The 25,070-nt window shown below is 40.3% G+C and overlaps 1 protein-coding gene across 1 annotated transcript in view; it reads right to left on the bottom strand.

Moving 5' to 3' along the window:
• The window catches only part of msra (methionine sulfoxide reductase A), a 282,237-nt gene that overhangs the window by 144,380 nt on the left and 112,787 nt on the right, over positions 1 to 25,070 (bottom strand). Inside the window, exon 3 of the mRNA XM_048597063.1 lies at positions 9,069 to 9,188. Coding sequence (XP_048453020.1) covers positions 9,069 to 9,188 — 120 coding nt within the window. The remainder of the gene's footprint in view (positions 1 to 9,068; positions 9,189 to 25,070) is intronic.

Raw genomic sequence — 25,070 nt, 5'->3', positions numbered from 1 at the left:
AGTAAGACAAGTACATCACCTAATATCAGTGCAGGGGGCCTTGACACAGTCAGCCAAGCGGCTGGCATGTCCAGGGTCAGGGGGCTTTATCATTACAGTCCAGCGAGTGGGCCAAGGTCAATCCTCGGCCTTAATGAAAGTCAAGGGGGTTATCAGGGGCCATTATGATGAAAGGAAAGTTGGAGAATGTGGAAATTGGAAGCAGCATGCAGCATACAAGAATAATAATTGCGAAAAGGGCCAACTCAACAGATAAGAAGACAGACAAGAGAGCATTTGAGGACATGGCTTACTGTTGTGGAGTGGCCATTGACAGTCATAACCACCCTGGCTTTGACACACAGAAAGGGCAGTGCGATACCTGGGGCGATGTAGCTGTCGGGCTGGGACTTAAGGGGTAATTTTGGAAGATAAAGTCAAGATTAATGTTGGGAGGTAAATCATGATTCAAAGGATACAACTGTAGGAATGTGTGGATGTTTAATACTGATGGTCTCATTACAGACTGCAAGGAAGAAAGGAACATGGAGGTTTGGTGGGACCCATTGATTACCATGACGAGCTTGTGACTCAATGGCCAGTGTGACCTGTAAAGCCTTCCATCCTCATACAAATCATTATTGTGAATGGAAATGGCTGTGACCACACCCGGAGTTGGTGAAGTCAGTGTTTATTTCTGTCTGAGCACATGGGCTCTACTTGTGAATGATGTGACACCCTTCAAGGTGCAACTGTATTAATCAGACACTTTCACAGTACAGGTTGAAGACATCTGTAAACATATCACCCTGTGTGTGAAATACAAGTAGTATTCAACCGTGTGGGGTACAAATTCTGGCCATAGTAATCCTGGTCATGTGAAGCCCAAGTAATCACAGTTGACCTTGAAGTAGCACCAGCAGGCCACAATTCACAAAGACACTCTGAGATCTCAGGCTGCACAAGGGCATGGAACAGATTTTCTCTCGCCTTGAACTGTGAGTTTTCATCAATGTGCTCTTACAGGAAATGCTGACTTTCTTGGATGATATGGGGGTGACAAAGTTGCAGTAATCATGCAGCACTTATAGTCTCACTATATTTCCGTCACATGACTTCTGTTGCATTCATTGGAATACAGATAAACTCTTAAGTAGAACATTCCATGACCCTCCTTGTCAGAGTGTTCCATGTCCCACTGTCATTTGTGAATGCTGACTGCTCACATCACTTCTGTTTCTGATATTCCCCAAGCAGGTTTTTTGGAGCTGTGGTTAATGATCCATCCACAGTAACAGTCATCATCACTGTAACCACATGCACAGAGAAATACAGGAGGAACAGATGTGCCAGGAAGCCCAAAACCAGCAGCAATGTCTAAACAGCTTCCAAATGAAGTTGCAGCTGAAGGCCTCCTCAGGGTGCACAGTGTGTACAGGAGGTCTAGAGTCTATTGTGCTTGGTGACACTTTCTCGAGATGAGCAAGGCATAGTATCACCACAGATTGAACATGCCCTGGAACACTTTCATAGAACTACATTAAATGCCAGAGCAGGACCTGTGATCTGAAATGTGTTGCCATCTTATCCCAATGGCCATTTGAATGACAGCTACGCTATACTTTCATGCCACTGGCTGCTTTGAAGGAGCCACTGTAGACCTACAAATATATAAACGCTATTGCTAATGCAATTTGTGCCTCATCACATCACTTCATCTCATTGCCCCGTGATGAGGTCAGTTTTGCAACCTGGTCAACATCGCTGGCTTCTCCCCATGTGCAAGACTGTACTGGAGGTTGCACTGAGAGTGCCATATCATAATGTAGCTGAGTTCATTAACAGAATAGGGTGTCATTCCATTATTGCATGCATCATCTATGATCATTGATACCACATCTTAGAAATTTGCACCCTGTACCATGGGAGCTGCCATGCTGCCTATATCCCTAAGATCTCTCATAATTACTGTGGAGGTGCCAGTGTTAGACTGGGGTGGACAAATTCAGAAGTCACACGACACCAGGTTATAGTCCAACTGGTTTATTTGAAATCACAAATTTTTGGAGCACTGTTCCTTCGTCAGGTGGAATGGTCTTCACCTGATAAAGGAGCAGTGGTCTGAAAGCTTGTGATTTCAAATAAACCTGTTGGAGTATAACCTGGTGTCATGTGACTTCTGACTTTTTCTCATATTACTGGCTTATTTCAAGTGCCGGATATCTTACAAGAAGGTTACTGGAAGACAAGGGCTACCCCTCTGCAACTGTGGATGACGGTTCTATTACGCAACTCCCTGAATGAAGTTGAGTGTAGATACAATGCAACCCATTCTTCAATCAGGGCAATCGTGGGCCAAACAACAGGACTACTAAAGATAAGGTTCCAGTCCTTGAAGGGAGCCTTTCAGTACATTCTAGACGAAGTGCATCACATAAATCTAGTATATCTTGCACAACTCTGGCAGGAAAACAGGAGAATAACAGACTCTGAAGAGCTGGGAGTGTCATATTTGAGGAGGACCGTGAGGACATGGGCAGGAGCAGGGCTTTCTGCATGAGACAGAGCTGCAACTTCAGTCACAACAAGCCAAACAGAGCTGAATTAACACCTGATTCCAGTAGATGTAGGATGAGGCTGTGTCATTCATTGACTGTGAATTTGTTGCAGTTCAAAATGCAAGCAATCCCTGTCTGTTCTCAATCACCAACGCAGCTTATGTTGTTTTCTTCTATTTCACCCCTTGGCATTCAATGGGATTATGATCACTGAAGCCCCCGCTATCATTATCCTGGGGCTTGCCATTGACCAGAAACTCAACTGGATTGCTACTATGAATACTGTGGTTACAACAGCAGGTCACAGGCAGGGAATTTTGCACCACGTAACTCACCTCCTGACTCCCCATCCACAAGGCACAAGTCAGGAGTTTGATGAAATACTTTCCAATTGCCCTGGATGAAGACAGCACCAACAACACTCAAGAAGCTTGACTCCCTCCAGGACAAAGCAGCCTGCTAGACTGACACCACATCCACTACTTTCAATATTCACCCCCTTTACAACTGACACACATTTGCAGCTGTGTACCATTTACAATGTCCAGTAATTCATCCAAGGCTCCTTCAAAACCACCCTCCAAATTCATGACTTCTACCACCTATAAGGATAAGGCAGCAGATGCATGTTAACACCACTACCTTCAAACCCCCCTCCAAGCCATACACCATCCTGATCTGGAAATATAATCGTCATTCCTTTATTGTCACCGGGCCATAATCTTGGAACTCCCTCCCCCTAATATACAGAGTATATTACAACACCTGAAGAACTGTGATAATTCAATAAAGCGCTCACAACCAGCAGGACAATTAGGAATGGTCAATAAATGTTACTCTAGCTTGTGACACTCACACTCAATGAACACATAATAGAATAGTCTCAAATTAAACAGATTGGCAACTACAATGTCTTGTACTTATGACAATTTACAGATTTGCAAAATGTGGCCTTGATATTGTTTTTCTGATTTGTAAATCTAGTTTCTAGATTCTTCATTCTTGCATTCAAAGCCAACAGCCCACAGTTGTCCTGGCACACCCACACTGTAGATTTAGCAGGACACTAGAACAACTGAAAACCAAATTGCCAATTCTCAATATTGCACTGAAGAGCTGTGGGAGCTGAACCTTCACAAGTACCAAACATGGACACCTCTGCTGGCTGGTTAATTTGGCTTGTCTTACAAATAATTTACAGAGAATTGCTAATTTATATTGTACTATATACCACACAGGTAATTTAATCATAAAGAACAAATCGCAATAAACAAATTTACCTGGAGAGACTATCATACTGAAAAAGAAAGACAAAGTGCCTGTGAAAATTAATCATTGTACTCATACTGATAGCATCAAGCAGTGCACGTTATTTTTAAACTTGTTTTCAATAACTTATGGATCTATCAAGGTGAAGACCAACAGTGCTAAAGAACAGAACATTTTTTTTACTCACGGTTATTGTCAAGCACTCCCACTGTATGTACCGCCCAACTGAGGAAAGAACCTTTATTCTCAGCAGGATACTACCATTCTCCATGAAGTCTTTGAATGAAATTGGGTAAGTTGTTGTCAACTTGGGCACTTTTACATTCTCACCCACTAAGCATTGGCTTGATATGTAACCTAAAGAAATCCCTAGGGCAGATTCAAACAAAGAAAGTGAAAGAATTGTATTCAAACACTTTCACTATCCAATTCTCTGTGACACTGAGCATCCTCATATTCAGAAAACTATGAGGCAGTACTGCTAACTACTTTTAAGTTTGATTTTCTGCCACAATATTTGATTTTCTGATATTCAAAACTATTTTTGTTGCTCAAATGTTTTCAACATTCATATTTCTATCACCATCTCAATTTGTTGCAGACTTTCACTTTTAATAGCAGGTTGGCTATTTGAACAGTTTCAATTTCAAGGTTAGTATTTTCAGGATTGCACGTTACTGCTTTGTTATATCTATGCTATTTTCTTCAGTAAACACACACAAAAGACTGAGCATTGCTGCTTCATTTACAATGTGTGAGACAGTCTCAGCTACACAATAGAATACTTAATTAAACACACATCTACAGGGACACAAACTTAACCCAGTCTTCCCCAGTTAAGTAATTGAGTCAACCCTTCAATAAAACGAGAATTCTCACCGAACACCAACCTATAAGTAAAATTAACTACCGCATACAGTAAATGTATTTCACTGTGCAAGCAAGGTAAGCTTCTAATAAATAAAATGCTACATAGCACTTCAGATGACCAACTGATATCTCAAAGCACTTTAGAGGCAATGAAGTCCTTTCCAAGTGTTATTACAGTTTTACTGCAATTAACGTAGCAACCAGTTTATGTGCAGAAAGGTCTCACAAACAGCAATGTGATCAGACCAAATAGCCTGTCTTTTGTAATGCTAATTGAGGAATAAGTAATTGCCAAAGATACCAGTAGTTCTCTCATTTTTCTTCGTCCTGTGCAGACCTCTAGGTTCACGTCCAGCAGCAGTTTCCAGAAGCAGCAGTCCTGCAGTGGTGTGTCGACTGACATGCGTGGAGCTGCCCAGCAGCTTAGAGGGATCTTTAGATGTCAGAAATGTGTTCCTTCTCTTCTTCAAAGCAGTTCCACTGAATCTTTTATATCTACCTGAGCAGGACCTCAATGTAACACCTCATCCTAAGAAAGAACCTCTAACATTGCAGCACACTCCCAGCTGCCTAGTGAAGTCTTAGTATTGATTTTTGTGCTCATGCCCTTGAATTGATTTGAATTTGGAACCTTTAGACTCAGGAGGACAGTGCTAGCAAATAAGCCAGGTCTGACGTTCAGACAGAAAACAATTTATATTATTTTACAGCAATAGATCAGAATCCTGAAATATTTATAGATATTATTCAAAAAAGCTTTGTGAGAAAAGTTAGTAATGGTCTTACGATGTCATGTGTGAAGTCCATGGAACATTACACCTATAAAAGTGTCAAGAAAACGTCTGAGACTTAACAAGAAGTGGTTACATGAGGCTACCCAAGCAAGCAAAAAGCCATCCCTTGCAGATAACAAGGTGTAAAGCAGATATAGTTGTTTTACCCTCCAGAAATATACACAAGGAGGACTTAAAAACTGACTGCAAGGCTAATCTGTGTATACTATTGGTCAGATGGCCTATTGTGAAGATTGGAGTGCTGTTATGGCCATAGCTTTGAAAGCAGCCATTTCAAATAGTCATGTTCTCCACCTCACTCTGTATATTGCAAATTAGTCACTGTTGAAAGGAATCAAAAGAACGGAATTTCTGCCAACCTGCAAAACCAAGAAGCTCAAAATTGTCATCCTATTTTATTTATTCATTCATAGGATGTGGGTTTTGCTGGCTGGTCTGTATTTATTGCTCATCTCTAGTTTACCTTGAGAAGGTGGTGGCAAGCTGCCTCTTGAACTGCTGCAGTCCATGTGCTGTAGGTTGAACCACAATGCCCTTAGGGATGGAATTCCAGGATTTTGACTCGGCAACAGTGAAGGAACAGCAACATATTTCAAATTCAGGATGGTGAGTGACTTGGCAGGGAACTTGCAGATGGTGGCATTCCGAGGTATCTGCTGCCCGTGTCCTTCCAAATGGAAATGGTTGTGGGTTTAGAAGGTGCTAACAATCTTTGATGAAATTTTGCAGTGCATTTTACAGATAGTATATGCTGCTATTACTGAGTACTGATGGGAGAGGGAGTAGATGTTTGTGGATATGGTACCAGTGAAGTAGGCTGCTTTGTCCTGGATGGTGTCGAGTTTCTCGAGTGTTATTGGAGCTGCACCCATCCAGGCAAGTGGGGAGTATTCCACCACACTTCTGGCTTGTGCCTGGTAGATTGAGGACAGGCTTTTGGGAGTCAGGAGGTGAGGTACTCACCACAGTATTCCTAGCCTCTGACCTATTCTTGTAGCCACTGTGCTCATGCGGTGAGTCCAGTTGAGTTTCTTGTCAATTGAACATGGTCTGCTTCAGTATCTGAGGAGTCACAAATGGTGCTGAATATTGTGCAATCATTGAGCTTTACAACGTCTTTTCATGCTATTCTCGAACAATTCAGAAGACAGATCTGCGTATTTTTTCTTTAGTTATACTTTTCTAGGCTCACCTCTTATTTCTACTCTGTGTGCATGCACATTGTGTTATTATTTCTTCTTGCATTAGCAATTAATGAACTCACTTTTTGTTAATTCAAGAAAGTCTTGTTAAAATTGGTTCCTTTTGAAACACAAGTTAATTTGGGTATGGGAGAAAGATACCCAAAGGACAGAGATGCTTTTTAAGTTAAATTTGTTGCAACTAACCGAGTGGGCAAGTGACACCCCTCTCCAAGTTTAGGGGAGGCAGGTTCAAGATGCGGGGGAGGGGGGAACGGTGGTGTGTATGTTTAAAAGAGACATGCGAGACAGATTTTTCACACAAAGGGTGGTGAGTGCCTGGAATGTGCTACGAGAGGAGGCAGTGGAAGCAGACTCAACAGTAGCATTCAAGAAGCACCTGGACAAATACATGAATGGGAAGGGAATGGAGGGTTACAGATCCTGTAAGTGAAAACAGTTTTAGTATAGAAGGGCAAAATGTGTTCGCACAGGCTTGGAGGAGGTGGGGGGCAAAGAGCCTGTTCCTGTGCTGTATCGTTCTTTGTTCTTCTTTGATTACCAAGGAGAGCAATTTATACCCTCTCACCATGGAGCCAAATGATTTGGGGTGCGGTTGTTTCGTAGTATCCAGTATTGCAAAAGAAAGACGCATTTTGTTGCAGTTATTCATCCTACGTTCATGGAATACAAATTCGAGTGGAAAATCCAACATTTATACAACAGGAGGGGAGAGTGCTGATGGTTGCTAGTGAACTCTGATTGTTAGAGGCATTGGTTTGCTTGAATTTGCATTCTTGCAAAGCATTCTGATGAGTGCAAGATGAAAAGCTTTGGTAAGATTTGAAGTCTCTGTCTGGAACTATGACAAATTGGCAAATCTCTCCTGGAGTGTGGTCATAATAGTAGTGATGCTCCTTCCTCGAGGAAATTGCAATAAAAACATAACAAATAGGTTTCATTTTTCATTATACATGTCTATGATCAAACTTTGAGAATACTTTTCATATTATAAAGGAAGGTTCCTTAAATAGTTTTCTAATGTCTGTTCAATGATCATGGCTTTTCTCATCAGTTTAATCGTGTGAAAATTGTAACTTTTTTGTAAGTTCTTCAGTGTCACAATTGCAGGGAGGAAAGAAACTACTGGAAATGCAATAAAATTGTAAAAATTCTAAGCTCCTGGATGAATGTTTTATTACTTAAGATCATTGGTATTCGAAAAAATTGAGTAAAGGATTGGCAGGATACAGGTCCTCAGCATAATTCCCTACTTTCAATCGATCAAATTAGAGCAGGAGTTAAGCACAAATGTTTCTTTATGGAAGAGGGCAGGAAAATTGGAAGGTGAACTTTGTAAGAGAGCAGGACCAAGCTGAGCCTGACAACAAATCATCAACATGACTTCACAACTGTAGAATTGTGTATGGCACAGATAGCAGTGAACAGTAAACACCTTAAATTAAAAAACAATGTATTTTTAAACAGAACGAAAATATTTGGAAAGATATAACAGCCCTGGATCAGGAACATTCTCAACTCTGAGTTAGAAATTTGTGCTTTCAAGTCCTGCTCCAGAGAGTTGAATACATAATTCAAGGGGTGTTGTCAGGGGTGTCATCTTTTGGACAAAACAAGTGCTTCAAAGCAGCTAGCTGTAAAAGACCCTACTACATTATTTCAAATAAGAGCTGTAGAGTTATTTCTGGTGTCCTGGACAATAGTTATCCCTGAACCACTGATTTTTTTATTATCTGCTATCACACTGGTGTCTGTCAGATCTTGCCCTGTACAAAGTGTCTGCCACATTTCTGTTACACTTCAGAACTGCTTCATTCATGAATTATAAAGCACATTGGGACTCCAGAAACTGTGAAAGATGCTAGTGTGATTTTAAGTTTTTTTTTCTTGCTTTGTAACATTATGGATTATGTTGCATTCTCTCCTATTAATGCATTGCAAATTATCGGGTATATTTTAAGTGATTAAAGTACAATCATGGAACCTTCAATATGATCATGCATTAAACAGCAGGCAGTGCATTACTAATTAACAGGCATAATTCCTGCTCTGAGAAAAGAACATAAATAACCAGACATTGACTATAAAGATCCATCATCAAGGCACTCATTTGAGATGACTTTAAAAGTGCCCTCTCATTGCCCAGAACTATTGCATCTCTCATGTAAAATATGAACAAAAGCAACACCCAAACTCCATGATACAATTCTCAACTTGTAATCATTGTTAGGTGTCCAAAGATCAATGTAACATGTAAGCTGTGAAATTTGCCAAATAAACTTTTCTTTTAAAAATTTATTTCAATACCTTGTCAGCACATGTACAAATGCTTCCAAACACGTCAGCTCCTGAACCATGTCACTTAGCCCAAAAGCAAAGAAGAAATTCTGACATACCTGAACAGACCTCCTTATAGTTTGGGTTTGGGGTAAATCCACCAGCATATCCAACCTGAGTGGAATAAACACCTTTTTGAACCCAGAATTTTCTCTCAGCACCCCAGAAACAGCCCATACCTAAACAAGACAAAATTTAGAGAGGTAGTATAAGCAGATTGAATGTAGATATAATACAATCTAATGAATAAATCAAGATCAAAGACATCAAAAAAGCTCATAACAGGGCCTTTACAGAATCACTGAATCATTTTCAAAATGTAGATATGGTACTTTTCTTTTAAAAAATCATAGTCAATTCCATTTCCATTATTTTTTATACCAGTCTTATAGTTGAAAACTGGGTGATGCAAGGCGTCAATTTGCACGTAATTTGGTGCCTGGTCTGGACCTGAATTTAGCCCAAGCAAAATGAGACAAATTTGATTCTGCCTTCTCTAAGAAATATCAGCTCTAGCTCCTTGAAGACTAAAGTCTATGGGAGAAAGGTGCTTCCAATGTGCTAGGAATTGCTAATCCCATTTCAATATTCTATTGAGGATGGCTGATGTGGAGAAAGGAAATGAACACTGGCGAGGCAGGAATGTTTGCATTTCAGATAAGAGTCCAAAAGTCTTTACCATACCCAATCTTGGATCATTTGATAGAGTGTTATAAACTCCTAAAGTGGGGAAACGTTCACTTTTCAGTAGCACTGAAATCCAGTTTCTGGAAACATAATATGGAAACAAAATGTGCTGGAGAAACTCAGCACGTCTGGCAGCATATATAGAGAAAGTAACAAAGCTACCTTTAGAAACAAAAACAAAGTTGCTGGAAAAGCTCAGCAGGTCTGGCAGCATCTGTGAAGGAGAAAACAGAGTTAACGTTTCGGGTCTGGTGACCCTTCCTCAGAACTGATGGTGGCTGGGAAAATTGAATCAGAGATAGTAGCAACTACAGATGCTAGAGAATCCGAGACAACAAGGTGCAGAGCTGGATGAACACAGCAGGCCAAGCAGCATCATAGGAGCAGAAAGGCTGACGTTTCCGGCCTAGACCCTTCATCAGAAAATGTCAGTTTATATGCAGAAAATAGGGTGGTGGGTGGGGTAGGGAGTAAATGATAGGATAGAGCCCAAAGAGAGAGAAAGACAGTTGGACCGACAAAGGAGCTGCTAACGATCAGGCTGGGAGGGTGAGTAGTTGTTAATGGGGACTGTTAGTGACTAACAACAGACGGTGTGTAATGGCAGGCTATGTGGTAACAAGGCCTGGTGCGTGGTGTGGGGAGCTGGGACTTTGCCTCGAGCAAATTTGTTTTTGTTCCTGATTTACAGCATCCGCAGTTCTTCTGGTTTTTATTAAGCTACCTTTAGAGTCCACCGACTCTTTGTTGGAATCTGAAGAAGAGTCTTTGGACTTGAAATGTCAACTCCGTTTTTCTCTCTTCACAGAAACTGTCAGTCCTAACGAATTTCTCCAGAAGCTTTTGTTTTCACTTCACATCTCCAGCATCTGCAGTATTTTGCTTTTAATCTGGAACATAATACTGTTTTCGTAAAATACTTAAGTAGATTAAACTGGGGACACATAGCCAGTATCTAACATTTACTTGAGTCATAACCAGAAGAAAACTGAAAATGAACTGATGAGATTATTTTTCAAAATAAGAGAAAAAACATTCTGACGAGCATTTCATACAAATAATGTGACAATTTAACTGAAAATAGGAATAAGTCACCATATCTAGCTTAACCTGTTTTGGCATTAATACAACAGAATGTTTGTGGTTACCGGAAAATGGAGCGAGAAATAGAGCCAACATAGTCCACAGATGCTGCCTGACCTGTGCATTTCCAGCACTCCTTTTTTTGTTTCAGGCTGTTTAGGTGAATTTTACAAAATGGTATTAATTTTAATCCCGTATTTGGTCAAGATCAAGTTTCTTTTGAGTGTTTCAATGAAGTAGGATACTAGTTCTGCTATTTAGCAGCTTAATCCACGCACTAACTCTCTTGGATCTTCTCTTACTATCCATGTTAAGTCAGCCCCCAGTTGCTGGACGAAGTAAACGGGTCAGGGAGGCACATGGCCAACTGCCTGCTCATAAAAATCACCATTACAATTTTCCTCGATGGGTTATGCGATTTGGCAGCTGTGTCTGCTAATTGCAGCCTGCCACATGAAAATTATATTTAAATACCCCTTTAGTGTTTATGGTGTACTACTACTCCTGGCCACCTGTGGCCCACTCCCTGAAATGAACACCAGTACAAAATTAGATTAATCAGCAGCAGACAGGTGGAACAATAATTAAAGACTATCTTTTGAGATATAAGCATTTGCTCAAATTTTACTCTTGGCTACTTAATTTCTTGTATGTTCTTTTTACCAAACTTGCTGTTGGGATGTTTCAGCACATGTTATAGGAGACATAAGTATTTCTATTGGAGGCATTCCTTTATCTGTGTTTTGTGGAGGAAGCAGGAGAGGAATCGAGAGTGAGAGAGAAAGAGACAGAGAGAGATAGAGAGTGACGGGGGGTGGAATTAGAGGTGGGGAGACAAAGGAAAAAGATAGAGACAGTAAAACAGCTGGAGAAAGAGTGACAAAGCAACCAGGAAGACAGAGAATGAGAGAGACTGGAAATAAGGAAGAAAGACCGAGATTTGGCATGGGAGCAAGGACACAAAGATGTAGGGGTGAAGAGTGTATGAGTGAGAGGGAAAATATATGCAGATGGGGAAAGGGGAGGGTGTAAGTGCTGTCCAGTTGGATGAGGACTAGAATGCCCAAGGCACGCGACACGAACATTGTCTGAAGGGTAAAAAAAAACAGGAGGTCTTCTTTGAGGATATGATATCTTGCAGATTTACAATCTAAGTTGAACATCCAAGTCAGGGCAGTTCGGTGGATTGCCTTGAACCATATGACAATTTTTTTTGTTAGCAACATTCATTCACAATGTAGGGAATGATCTAATCCAATTGTCAGTCACATGCCAGGCTGTCCTTGGAATTCTCTTTGTGAAGCAGATGTGATTTCTTTGCATGGAGAGTGCAGATCACTATTTTCAAGGGAAGGATTGAAAGATAACAACATTCAGGTGGTCCTCCCTGTTTTTAATTAATACCATAAATTTGACTTGCAGAGTTCATTATTCACCTCATAACACATGGAGATCTCTTCATATTTAACAATGAAATGAAAGAAATTATTTCTGAAGCAAGGTGTGACTATCTGTCAGGAACTGCTAAAGACCATGATGTTGATAATCCTGTTCTGTATGAGAAATATACGAATAATAAGCTCAGCACCTCTAAACTACCCTGATTGTAGCAGTGCATCATGCTAAGTGTAGCATTGCAATCTACTTACAAGGCAACCTGATTATCTTGTCTATCCATAAGAAAAACACATGCCAATAATGTCTCTAAAAAAAATTAGCAATGTATACAAACTAATTAATTTTAAGGTGGGACTTTTCAATATTACCTATCATAACTTACCTTGAACTTACCTTGAAATTCAGACTGACAATTTCAAAGGCCACCAAACAATATGGATATACAGTTCAGATGACAAAGTAGTGGGCCTCTGCGGGCAATTGCTATCTTTTCACTGATGCCAAGAAACAGGACACCTTTCTACTCAAGAAGGAGTGCAATCAAACTTTTGTTTTGACTCTAGGGATGGGAGATAGAGATCTTCTTCATGCATCATTGCAGATTCCTCTTCATTTTCCACACAATCAACAGTGACTAGCCATATTCATATTGAACCATATTCACATTGAACCAGAGATCCCTTTGATCATGCCCCATGACTAATCTCCAATGACTGTGGAGCACCAGCTGACTGAGGTGGATTCATGTCAGAGGTTGAGCAGCAGATCAATAGCCTCAATCCTACCCTTAAGAAATACAGTAATTTCTATCAGGCAATATATATATAAAGATATATCGACTGTCTGTTTACTTTAAAACCAGGGAACATAATCTCAAGTTAAGGAGAAAACTAGTAAAGACATAAATGAAGAGGAATTTCTTCACACAGATGGTAATGAAGTAACTGAGGCCTCTCACACTCATAGAACTACTGGAAAATAGACTCCTGCTAAGTCCAATACAGATGAGGAGCCTCTAGACTTAGCCATTGATATAAGTTTTCTAATAGTTAGCCCATATAACATAGCAAGTTGAGTTCTTATTGAGACGGATATCTGAAAGTTTATTAATAACTATGTGCACTAATATGACATCTCAAATTTACACATACAGCCTGGGTTATAGTTATTTTCATCAATCTGTTTAGACATGGCCGGGGCAGGTGGGACTTCATCCTAAAACTTCTGGCCTAGGAGTAAGGACACTACCACAACACCACAAGACCCTATACTCTCTAGATAATAGATATTTTTAATCAACCGTGTTATGGCACATCTCTCAAGCAAGTGAGACTTGAACCTATGCCTTCTGTCCCAGAGGTGGAGACAACACCACTGTGCCACAAGAGCTCCCAACCTGACTTGCTGACTAACAGAGTGGCTGTCAGTCCAACTGACTACATAACTGAATGTACAGAACAAGATGGAGACCTCTTACACCAGATCATCACAAGTTGTGATATCATCTTCGTGTCCTAAAGGTATAGGTTCTTTCTGAAATCTGTGGAATAAGTCAAAAGCCAATAATGAACTGACAAAATAGCTGGCAGAAGTGCCAGAGATCCTGCACAGATTAGAGCAAAGGCTAAAGAAATCAGCCCAAATTCTGCCTCCATGGACCAGATCCAGCAAACCAGTTAATATCTGTCAGATATGACTCAGACCTCAACTCCATCAGTCATTTGTCATAGTTGTATTAATTCACTGGCCAGTGAGCCAGTGTGGCTGCCTCAATTAAGCAGGTTAGGGGGCCTAACATAGAAATACAGTGGCTCAGTGGTTAGCACTGCTGCCTCACAGCACCAGGGACTCTGGTTCGATTCCGCCCTTAGGGCGACTGTCTGTGTGGAGTTTGCACATTCTCCCCGTGTCTGCGTGGGTTTCCTCTGGGTGGTCCAGTTTCCTCCCACAGTCCAAAGATTTGCAGGCTAGGTGGTTTGGCCATGCTACATTGCCCATAGTGTTCAGTGATGTGTAGATTAGGCGGATGGGTCTGGGTGGGATGCTCTGAGGGTCAGTGTGGACTTGTTGGGCTGAAGGGCCTGTTTTCACATTGTCAGGATGATTTTATGATTCATAGAAAGGCCTGGTCAGCCTTCACTCCTAACACTGCAATCTGTAAAACTGTGGAAGCCGGAGGTTCTCTGGCTACAAGCTTAGATTAGCTGCTCAACAAGGTCAACCTTCACTAAAAATTCCTTATGCAGTGGTGCCAAAAATCTGCTCATTTCTGACGATGCCAAGCATTACACTCACCAGAATTTAGAGGAAGCAGTCCACTCTGCCAGGTGCATGTCCAGCTTATTGAGTTGGGTTTACAACCACAACTGCTTCCAGCATTTGGTTTACAAGATTGTACACATAAACATAATTCTAGCAGACTGAGATTTTAATTATTTATGGCATGCTACTGAACTTAAAAGAGGTTTTGCCAACTCACCTGAAAATTTCTAAGAATTTAATTCCAAAATTTTAACCTGCTATCAGGAAACTGACATTTTGCCTCCCACTGCCCACCTTTCTAAAAACTCCAGGCACACCTGGAAGATTCCACTCATACAGGCTGACTGCATATTCCTCGATAACATAATCAAGAAACAGCATGTACACAAGGCAGCTATAAACCACTATAGGCCCAATCACATTGTTCAAAACATAGAAAACATTTAACATTCAAAGCAATGAAATCAATGTAATATAAACTCTTCAGCATGGATATGACTACAATTGAAGCATTCTGACATAAGCACCAGTTGCCAATGTCAAGTCTGTGAAATAAATAAAAGGAAGAAGCGTCAACAGCATAAAATGTTTTCACTGCATCCAGTGTACAATATAATGGACATACTGGAGTGGTTTACTGTGGCTTTTTTAATTTTAATCTATTTTTCCTAAGCAACTTGTTCAGAAATGTTATTACACACCTCTGGAGCAGGTGGGACTTGAACCCGGGCTGCCCAGTCAAGGGTGGGGACAATACCTCTGCAGGACAAAGGGGCTCCTGTGTTACTATCTTATGTTCTTTGATGTCACTCAACCACCTGAACCAGATTAAGTCCATGCAATTGTTCCGACTATCCATTAATCTTTCAATAATGTCCTGGTAATTGGTTTGTGGTAATAGCACTGTAACTGTTAATCCTTCAGTGAAGCCATCATCAAGAACACTAGTCCGGCAATTAGCATCAGCAATCAAAACTGCTGATGATGCAAAATATATGCCAAATCAATCCCAAAAAGTTTAGACAGTTTTTTCATAAAAAGGCCTCTTGTGAGTTCAAAATAGTAACCAAACAACAAATTTTACAGAGGCTTTGCGAAGTGCTTTAGATACACTCTCATTGTTCAGATACAATATCTTCATAATGTTATGATCCTGCAATCATCACGATGTATCCTTAAATACTATTGCAGAGAATGATTGTTTTGTGATAGCATAGTGTGGTTTAAAAAATGGTGCTTCCAGCAGGTAATTCTACTATCCCTGGACACCAAGGCAATCTGATTCTCAATATAAGAAAAACAGATATCAGAAAAAAAAAGTTATGCACATGGGATCAGGCATAGTGTTGCAGCTTTCATAAGGGGGCCACATCTTTAATGTTTTATAAGGTGAATAAAATAACAATCAATGGTGAATCAAATTTACATGATATGTGGTGGATGCAGAATATTTACATATTAAAAAACATGTAGGAAAAATTAAAACACTGCAAGTATGATGGGATCTGTCTAGTGACTTTTGTTTTTGTTCTTTTTATGTATTCATGGGGATGGGAGTGCAGCCAGGAAAACCAGCATTTTTTTTACCCTTTCTTAATTGTCCTGGAGAAGGTACTAGTGAGGGGAATGGATGAATAATCCAGAATTTTGGAATAATACTGGGGAGAGATGAATTCAAGTCATGCCATGAGAGAGCGTGGAATTTTAATCCAGTTGATTAATAAATATGGAATAAAGGGCTAGTCTCAGCAGTAATGATTGTGAAAACTACTTGATTCGTAAAAAACTCACCTGGTTAATGTCAATAAGAGGAAGAAATTTGCTAACCTTACGTAGTCTGAGCTACATGTGACTCCAAGCACAACAACATTCGTGACTGTCTTCTGAAGCTGCTTCTTCTGAACTGCCTTCTGCCTGTATATCAACCTACTCAGTTGTATCAAACTAATACAAAAAGAATGGCAACTGCAAATTACTGTGTGGAAGTTTGATGTGACCAGTGGTATTGTAGCACATCCAGAAGTCAATACCAGTTATTGAAGTTTAGTACTTGTAACATTTCCTGGCAGCAAAACTTTGTGCATTGAAGAGAAATAATGCTGATAGTGCTATGAAGTTCAGTGCAACATTAATGAAAATGTGCAATGCTAAAGAGTGTAAAGCAGACAGTCCTTTTCACTAAAAGTACTTTTTCTTCAATATTTAGTTAATCAGAAAATCTAGATACAAAAATTAAACCAAAAAATAAAATGACATTTTAAGCATCAGCACTGACATTCCTTGAAAATGTTTGTTGTAAGGGAGAACTAAATTGAGCCAAAGCTGATCTGTCTGCCCTCCACTGCCTCAGTTCCTGTAAGACCCCTAATCACCCCGCCTCACTGACAGACCTGCAGTCTCTGGAGTGGGCTTAGTTTCTGAGTCCTTCCAGCCTCACCCAACTTTCCAGTCAGTTCTTCAGATATTCATTCTCCTATACCCATTGACAATAGAGAGTTGCCAATCTTGTCACTTATAACTTTCCAGTTACATTAAAATGAGTCAAACCTGAAAAGGTTCAGGTTTTCTGATATGGCTTCTGGAGTGGGGCAGCCACAGAGACAGAGACAATCTCATCAGTTTCAGATGTAAGTCGAGAAATCCCTTAGGATCTCTTGGTTGATCTTAACATATCATTCTAATACTTTCCATACTATGCAGTAGCCACATCAAGTTTTCTTAGTACCTTGCTCATGGCTGTGATTTCCTTTCTGTGGGTTCCAATTCAACTTTCAAAGAGAGGTGAGAAGAATGAAATATTTCACTAAGATCTTCTGGACTGAGATAGCAGGCACTAAATCAGCATGCAGCTCTGGTCTTCAGATAACCTTATGGCTCATTAATCCTCAGGCTGTAGCAATCACGGAGCAGTTGGCCCCAATCTTATGTGTGAAAGAGGATCTAAGACCTCTATCTTGGAGAATAAGGGAAGATAACTGATAGATAAATTGATGGTATTTGCTGAATCCCATAGCCCCAATTTTACCACTGACAGACGATCAGAGATGGACAACAAATTCTCTGCCCCATTGCAGAAAGAGGCTGAGAAAATGTAACTCCCAGGAGTCATCTGCCCTTACCCAAAACCAGCAACTAGCAGAATGAGTAGAAGACTAGGTTTGGAAGCCTGATGAACTCCAAGCACACAGGATAGTAACATAGGGCTGAATTTTACCACAAACAAGGTGGGTCAATTTGAATGAGGCTCATGGAGGGCATCTCTCTGCAAGTCCTAGCTAGATTACACACACCAAAACTCACCTCATTACCTATGGAATGTGGCTCTATTGCATCACACTCGTAAGATCTTCCTTCTTGGCAAAAGTGCAAGTACTCAGCACAGCCGGGAATCTCCCAGGATTCCCGGTACTGTCATGAACCAAATCAAGCACTGCCAACAAGGAGTTGCCCTTCACTGTGGAAGAAGTGGAAGAAGAGCCAAAAGAGAAACGCTTCGTGGAGCACATAGGTGACATGGCTGACACCGTATAGGAGGAAGAGTAGCCCATCAAGCTCTATTTAACATGATATGGCTGATTGAACACTTCAGTGCCTTTTGCCTACCCCATATCAGTAACCCCCACAGATTCAAAGACTGGACTTCCACAGCCCTTTGAAGTAGAGAATTCCAAGGGCTCACAACCTCTGAGTAAAAAAAAATTCTCCTCACTTCAGACTTAATGGTATCCCACCTACTTTTAAATTGTTATTTGTGTTCTGGATTACCCAACCAAGGAAACATCTATCTCTTTGGGTACTTTGTAAATTTCAAAGAGATAACCTCTTATTCTTCATACCTCTAGACAGTTCTTTGAAACTCTAGATATCAGTGCACTCCTAAGTGCAGAACTGAAGTGCAGAACCATATTGCACGAGTAGGATGTGTGCCATGAGGTAGCAGTACGGCTGGCACTTGTTTGATTCCAACCTCCATGGCCAGAGGATGTGGGTGGTCACTCTCCATTGAGTATAAACTAAGATATTGGGAACTACAGTCCAAGATACAGTCTGAATGATTAAGAGCTGAGCCAGAGTTGGCAGATACCTGCTTTGAATTTTGTGTCATAATTGTCATCATCTAGTTTCTATCTTGGTGGAAAAATAGCAACTTGCATCTCCATGATAACGTTAGCAGATGTTGCAAATATGTCTCTCACCACTTACTGGTGAGACTCTTGTTGCCATTCAAAACTTGATTGGAAATGCAGACTTCTTTCCCTTGAGGTTTACAGTCTCATTTCTGCCGATCTCATCCATTTTTCCCTACTGACTCCACATTGCCCATGTCGCTCAGGAGCTAAGAAGATTCTGCCCACTGTACATGGCAGTGTACAACAGGAAGACTGAAGGAGGAGAGTGGAGTGGGAAGGGTTACTACTTTTGACCCATAAGAAAACTGGAAAAAGAAAAATGCCTTTGCAAGAAAAGCTTTCTGACACTCTTCTCCAGCTGTCACCATCAGGTTGCTCTCACAGGGAAGGCATAATGGTTGCCTGGTGGAGGTCTTTAGTTAGTACTTCAGTTGGGACATTTTAACATTATTAGACCCCAACTGGAAGAATTGAAGAAGAGTGGTGTCCCTCAAGCATGTTCAGAACAACTGATTACATTAAGGTAGTAAATGTTGTACTGTATTGAGTAATTCAAGCATACACCCTCCCAGTTTGTTTTACTCAACAGGGTTAAGGTGGGCCCTCATATTTCTCATACTTTCTAACACTTTCCTTCCTTACTCCTTCACTGAAATTCATAAATAATAAAAGATTTATTTTGTGCAACTACATTAATTGGCATTTAAAGACATCTTGTCCAGTCACATCTTTACATGTAAAACTGTAAAGGAGAAGAACGTGATCACCAAGGATCGAGCAAAGTTCTCCTATTAGGTCGCTGTGTTTGATCTTAGAGAAGACTCTTGTTATGATGTCTCCTTACAGAGATTGTAGTAAGTCAAAATTCTTCATCTGTTTCTCTAAACGCATACTGTAACTCCAGGATGAATAAGCCTAAATAGTTCAAAAACTGGCAGGGATCTAATACAGAATGGTTGCAACTCAATTTGGGACCTCCTGCTGAGCTTTATAGGAGTTTAGCCCCTTTCTGTTCCAAAGCTAAGATTTTGGATTAGTTCAGTGATTTCTAATTCTGTTTTTTACATTACAATTTAATTGGTGAGGAAAATGTTGTGGTAGATCAGAAAGGGATATGGAAGTGATAGGATTGATTGCTTTTCTTGTGGTTCTTGCTGTTGGACTTACAGGAGTAGTTTTATCTAATTGTTCAGGAGCATTTTGCAGCAAATCAGTGTGTTCAATCCATGGGATCATAGTTGTTTAAATAATAAGAATGACAATAATTCCACATTTTTAAATACCAGGGATTGAATTACACTGCCTCCCATCTGGTATATGAGGAAAACATTTTTTTAAAAATTATGATGTACACTTGATGCAAATCTCAAACAATATTGATTTAATGGCAATAATTAAGGACAATTATTCATCCTAAAATATAACTTCTATGTATTATTTATTTGATAGGACTAACAGTGGATTGATTTTACAATGTTTGGAGGTCACTGGAGATAGTAACTTTTTGAAATTCAAAATCCTGGATATTTACAAAGAGAATGAAGCCACAAGATTTCAGTGTTTAAATAGGAGAATTTTTACTGTACAAGAGTCAATAAAGCAAACACTGATATCTTCTAAGCTTTAACATCCAGAAATTAACCCAAATTAAATATGATTTCACAGATAAATTTTGACCAATATAAGCTTTAAAATACACAGTTCCCAAGGCAGACTGGGTGGAAAGCCTTCCTCATGCTACACCCAGATTCCAGGTGAAGTTCCCCAGTTTGTTACAGTTCCAGACAGAATACTCCAAATCATTAAGCTCCGAGGTGTGGAGGGATGAACTGGCTTCCACTCTTTAGTCAATTGTCCCTTTGGTTGGTTTCAATGAGGTTAATTTAAAAATGTATCCCTTCCCTTGTGTATATCTTTCTCCCAAACCTAAACAAATTTAAGTTTTAAAAGGTGGCCAATTTAACCAGGCGTCCTTGAATTATCAAAGACTGAATTTAATATTATTAAATATGAGAAGAATTGATAATACAACATATATACATCCCCCACCTCCTACCTACCAGCCTCATCCCGCCTCCTTGACCTGTCCGTCCTCCCTGGACTGACTTTTCCCCACCCTAATTCCCCACCTACACTCACCTTTACTGGCTCCATCCCCACCTCTTTGATCTGTCTGTCTCCTCTCCACCTATCTTCTCCTTTATCCATTTTCTACCCGCGTCCCCCTCTCTCCCTATTTATTTCAGAATCCCCTTCCCCTCCCCCATTTCTGAAGAAGGGTCCAGACCAGAAACATCAGCTTTCCTGCTCCTCTGATGCTGCTTGGCCTGCTGTGTTCATCCAGCTCTACACCTTGTTATCATACATATAACTAGATGAGAATTGACAGGTGAGTCCAAAAGGATAAAAGTTAAAAAAAAAACTGATATACAAATTAGTTTCTGAAATGTCACAAGGACCAGACTGTTGAAGATTGTGGCCATTGCATTGGAGATTACTTGGTACTTAAACAGTCAGTTTTCTGATCCTTAGATTTGCAGGTTGGTTGAGATTCTGTAGTGCTGATTACCTTCGACTGTGGTTGAATTCCAGCATTCAAGTGAGAGATAGTCCTTTAATTGTCCTGTTTCCCTTCTGTCTGGATGCTGGAGAGCTGACTTCTAGCACTTAGAGTGCAACACCGGAGTCACTAGTGCATAGTTTTTCAACTGTGACTTTCACAGCATGCTATCACTCAAACCCAGGCTGGGACACACTAGACCATTCAAAAGACAAAGTGCAAATGTGCCTACAGTTTGGGACATAACCTGCGAGGAGTGGCTTGCTGTTGAGCAGGGATTTGCCAGCTCATTATTTTTGTAGTCGTAAGAGATCATGGTCCAGTTTTGCATTGCCTCTTCCACCCATTTTAAGGGCTGTTGTGTAAGTTCCCTTTTCATGTCTAGGTGTAAAATTCATGGGGGTCTCTCTCTTTCTCTAGAAAGCCAAAGTACTTCACAGCCATTTTAGGCTCTGCAGCCATCATTTAAAAAAGTACTTTGTGGTTCTGATCCATGGTTATGATACTTAGGACCCAGGCACTGTGTTCAAACTTTAAAAATAAATATTAAACCATAAAAGATCACTCTTACTCTCAACCCTTCAATATCGCATCCATGCCAACCCACATCCCTGACCAAGCATCCCTCATAGATCCTGTACCACCTTATGCATATCTACCCATTCTCCATGGCTCTTAATACCCCATGGCTTCTAATACCCTCATGCCAAGTTGGTTCTACTTCCACCTACCACAACCACCTCCTTTGCTTGTCAAGTCACTAAGTATTCACAGACACCCATACACATAGCAGAAAAAAAAATGGTTCTATCACTTAAATCTCTATTACAGACAATGTTCTGTTAAGAAAAGCACTTTCATTTATAAACATTTTGACAATTATCAACACTTCTTGACAGGTTGACACTTGTTGAAACTATTGACAATTCTTAACAGAGTCATAGAGTCAGACTCTTTGGTCCAACCAGTCCATGCCAACCATGTTCCCAAACTAAACTAGTACCATCTGCCTGTGCTTGGTTCATCTCCCTCAAAACCTTTCCTATTCATGAACTTTAAATGTTCTCACAGTACCTGCATCCACGACTTTCTCTGGCAGTTCATTCCGCACGAGCCATTCCCTGTGTAAAAAAGTTGCCCCTCGTCCTTTTTAAATCTTCCTCCTCTCACCTTAAAAATATGCTCCCTAGTTTTGAACTCCCCCAACCTAGGGAAAAAACCCTTGTTATTCATCTTATCTATGCCCCCTCATAATTTTAGAAACCTCAGTAAAGTCAACCTCCTATGCTCCAGTGAAAAATGTCCCAGCCTTTCCTGTCTATTTTTATAACTCAAACCCTCCATTCCCAGCAATATCCTGGTAAATCTTCTCTGAACCCACTCCAGTTTAATAATATCCTTCCTATAACTGGGCGACCAGAACTGCACACAGTACTTCAGAAGGTGCCTCACCAACATCCTGTATGTGTTCTGTATCTAGGAGCTCTGAGCTATGGGAGAACGCAGTGTGGACACATTTCTTACACATTTCAGGATTAACCTTCACGGGACTTTGCTGTCGGCAATGAAAGATGAGAAAGACCACAGTGGCATTTATCCCTCTCAGTGTGACCTTGGAGGACCACACCCAGGCTGAAATTTTGTTCTTGCATGCCCCCAGACTGTCCTTCCTGAGTTCCAGCCACGTAATCTGCAATTTAGAGATTTAAGTGGTAGAACCATATTAGCTGTTAACAAATTAGTTCTAAGTAGTTTATGTACCTTTGATGCACAATCCTACTTATAATTAATGGTTCCAAACGACACCTGACCTATCCCCAAAATAATCCCTGATCGCAACCAGACAACTTCCTCCACAAATGACCCCTGACCTAAACCCCCAAGGTACCTTTGGACTATATCCATTCGTGCACCTCAGTACTCCAAAGGAGTACTTGACTATACAAATGAAATGCACTGACAGCTAACTTGCTTGTACTTTGTCTACATTGGAACAGGAGTAGACAATTCAGTCCCTACAGCCTGTTCCACCATTCAATAAGATCATGGCTGGTCTGTAGCCTAACTCCAAACACCTGCTTTTGGCCCTATATCCCTCAAAATTTTTTTAAGCAAAAGTATTATCTATCTCAGATTTAAAAGTAACAGTTGATCCAGCATCTATAGCCATTAGTTGAAGATAGTTCCAAAATACCACACCCTTGTGCGTAGACATGCTTCCTAACAACTCTCATGAACAATCTGCCCTAATTTTCAAACTATATCCCCTAGATCTACAATCCTCAACCTGTGAAAATAGTTTAACTTTTCCTACCCTGTCTTTTCCTGTTAATATCTTGAAGACTTCAATAGACGCCCCTTAATCTTCTAAAATCTAGATAAATCAGGCCTAATTTGCATGATCCTTCCTCATTATTTAGCATCTGAAGTCCAGGCATCTTTCTTGTAATCCTAAATGTACTCCTTCCAAGGCCAAAATATCCTTCCTAAGAAGTGGTGACCAGCTCTGCTCTCAGTACTGTCAGTTCTGCTATATCGCGTGCTTCTTCAATGCAAATTGGCTTTAGCGTGATTGAAGAATTTAGACTGCTATTTGTGGAACGCAAACTTTTCTTACCTGTATTGGCTATAACGTGATTCCAGCCCCATTCGTTTAAATGGCGCAACTATTGTGCGATTTTCTTAGAATACGAGATTGCATGAGAACGGAACTGTCGCGCTATATCAGAACCGACTGTACTCCATGTAGGGTCTAACCAGGGTTTTGTATCACTGCAGCATAAATTCTGCGTCCTTGTATGCCAGTTCTCTAGATATAAAGACCAGCATTTCATTAGCTTTCTTGATTATTCTGCATCTGCGACATTTTAAAGATCCTGAATTAAAGTCTCCTTGGACATCCGCTGTATTTAACTTGATAGAAAGTACCCCAATCTATCCTTTAATCGGTCCACAATGGACAAGCTGCAGTTACTTATTTTGAACTCGATCTGCCACAATTTTGCCCATTATGCCCATTCAGCGAAAAATTATGTTGGACTATCATTTACACTGTCTACAATGCCGTCTATTTCGTGTCATCAGTAAATTTGGATATATGACTTTCTATGCCATTATCAAAGTCATTAATAAATAATGCGAATAATTGAGGCTTAAACACAAATCTCTGTGACCACTGGTCACATCCTGGCAATTTAATAACCACCCATTATCTCTATTTTCTATCACCTGCCACTCAACCAGTTTACCAGCCATATCAGTAATTTGTCCTCAATTCCATGGGCTGCTACCTTAGTTTACAGTCTCTTATGTGGGGCTTTAGCAAATGCCTTCCAGAAGGCTATATAAACAACATCCATAGACATTCCCTGTCCACTATCTTAGTCACTGCTTCAAAAAATTAAAGGTGGTTTGTTGGCAATGACCCACTTGTCATTAATTCATGCTGGCTCTCCCTGTTTAACTAAAAAAATTCAAGTTGTTCCTTTACCCCATCGTTAATTATAGACTCCAACAATTTCCACACCATATATGTTAGGCTAACTGGTCTGTAATTCCCTGGTTTTCCTCTGTCACACTACTTAAAAAATGGAATGTTACGTGCAGTTTTCCAATCCAGGGGGACAACTCCTATATCTAGGGAACTCTGAAGGGTTATAGTTTAGATTATCTATAATCTGCTCCCCTCTTTCCTTTGACACCCTTGGTTGGAAGCCATGAGGTCCCAGGGATTTGTCACACTTTAATTCTATCTATTTCCTCACTACTGATGTTTTATTTACATTTATTTTATTCAGTCCATATTCCTGATCTGCTATTAATTTACTTCTGGCAACTATCCTCTTTCACTACTGCAAATACTGAGGAAAAGTAATTATTCACTATGTCTCAGAGATAGTGGGAACTGCCGATGCTGGAGATCTGAGATAACAAGGTGTAGA

Source organism: Rhincodon typus, chromosome 5 (assembly GCF_021869965.1).
Source record: "Rhincodon typus isolate 14 chromosome 5, sRhiTyp1.1, whole genome shotgun sequence".
In the NCBI taxonomy this organism is placed as follows: Eukaryota; Metazoa; Chordata; class Chondrichthyes; order Orectolobiformes; family Rhincodontidae; genus Rhincodon; species Rhincodon typus.
This window is presented reverse-complemented; position numbering and strand designations above follow the sequence as displayed.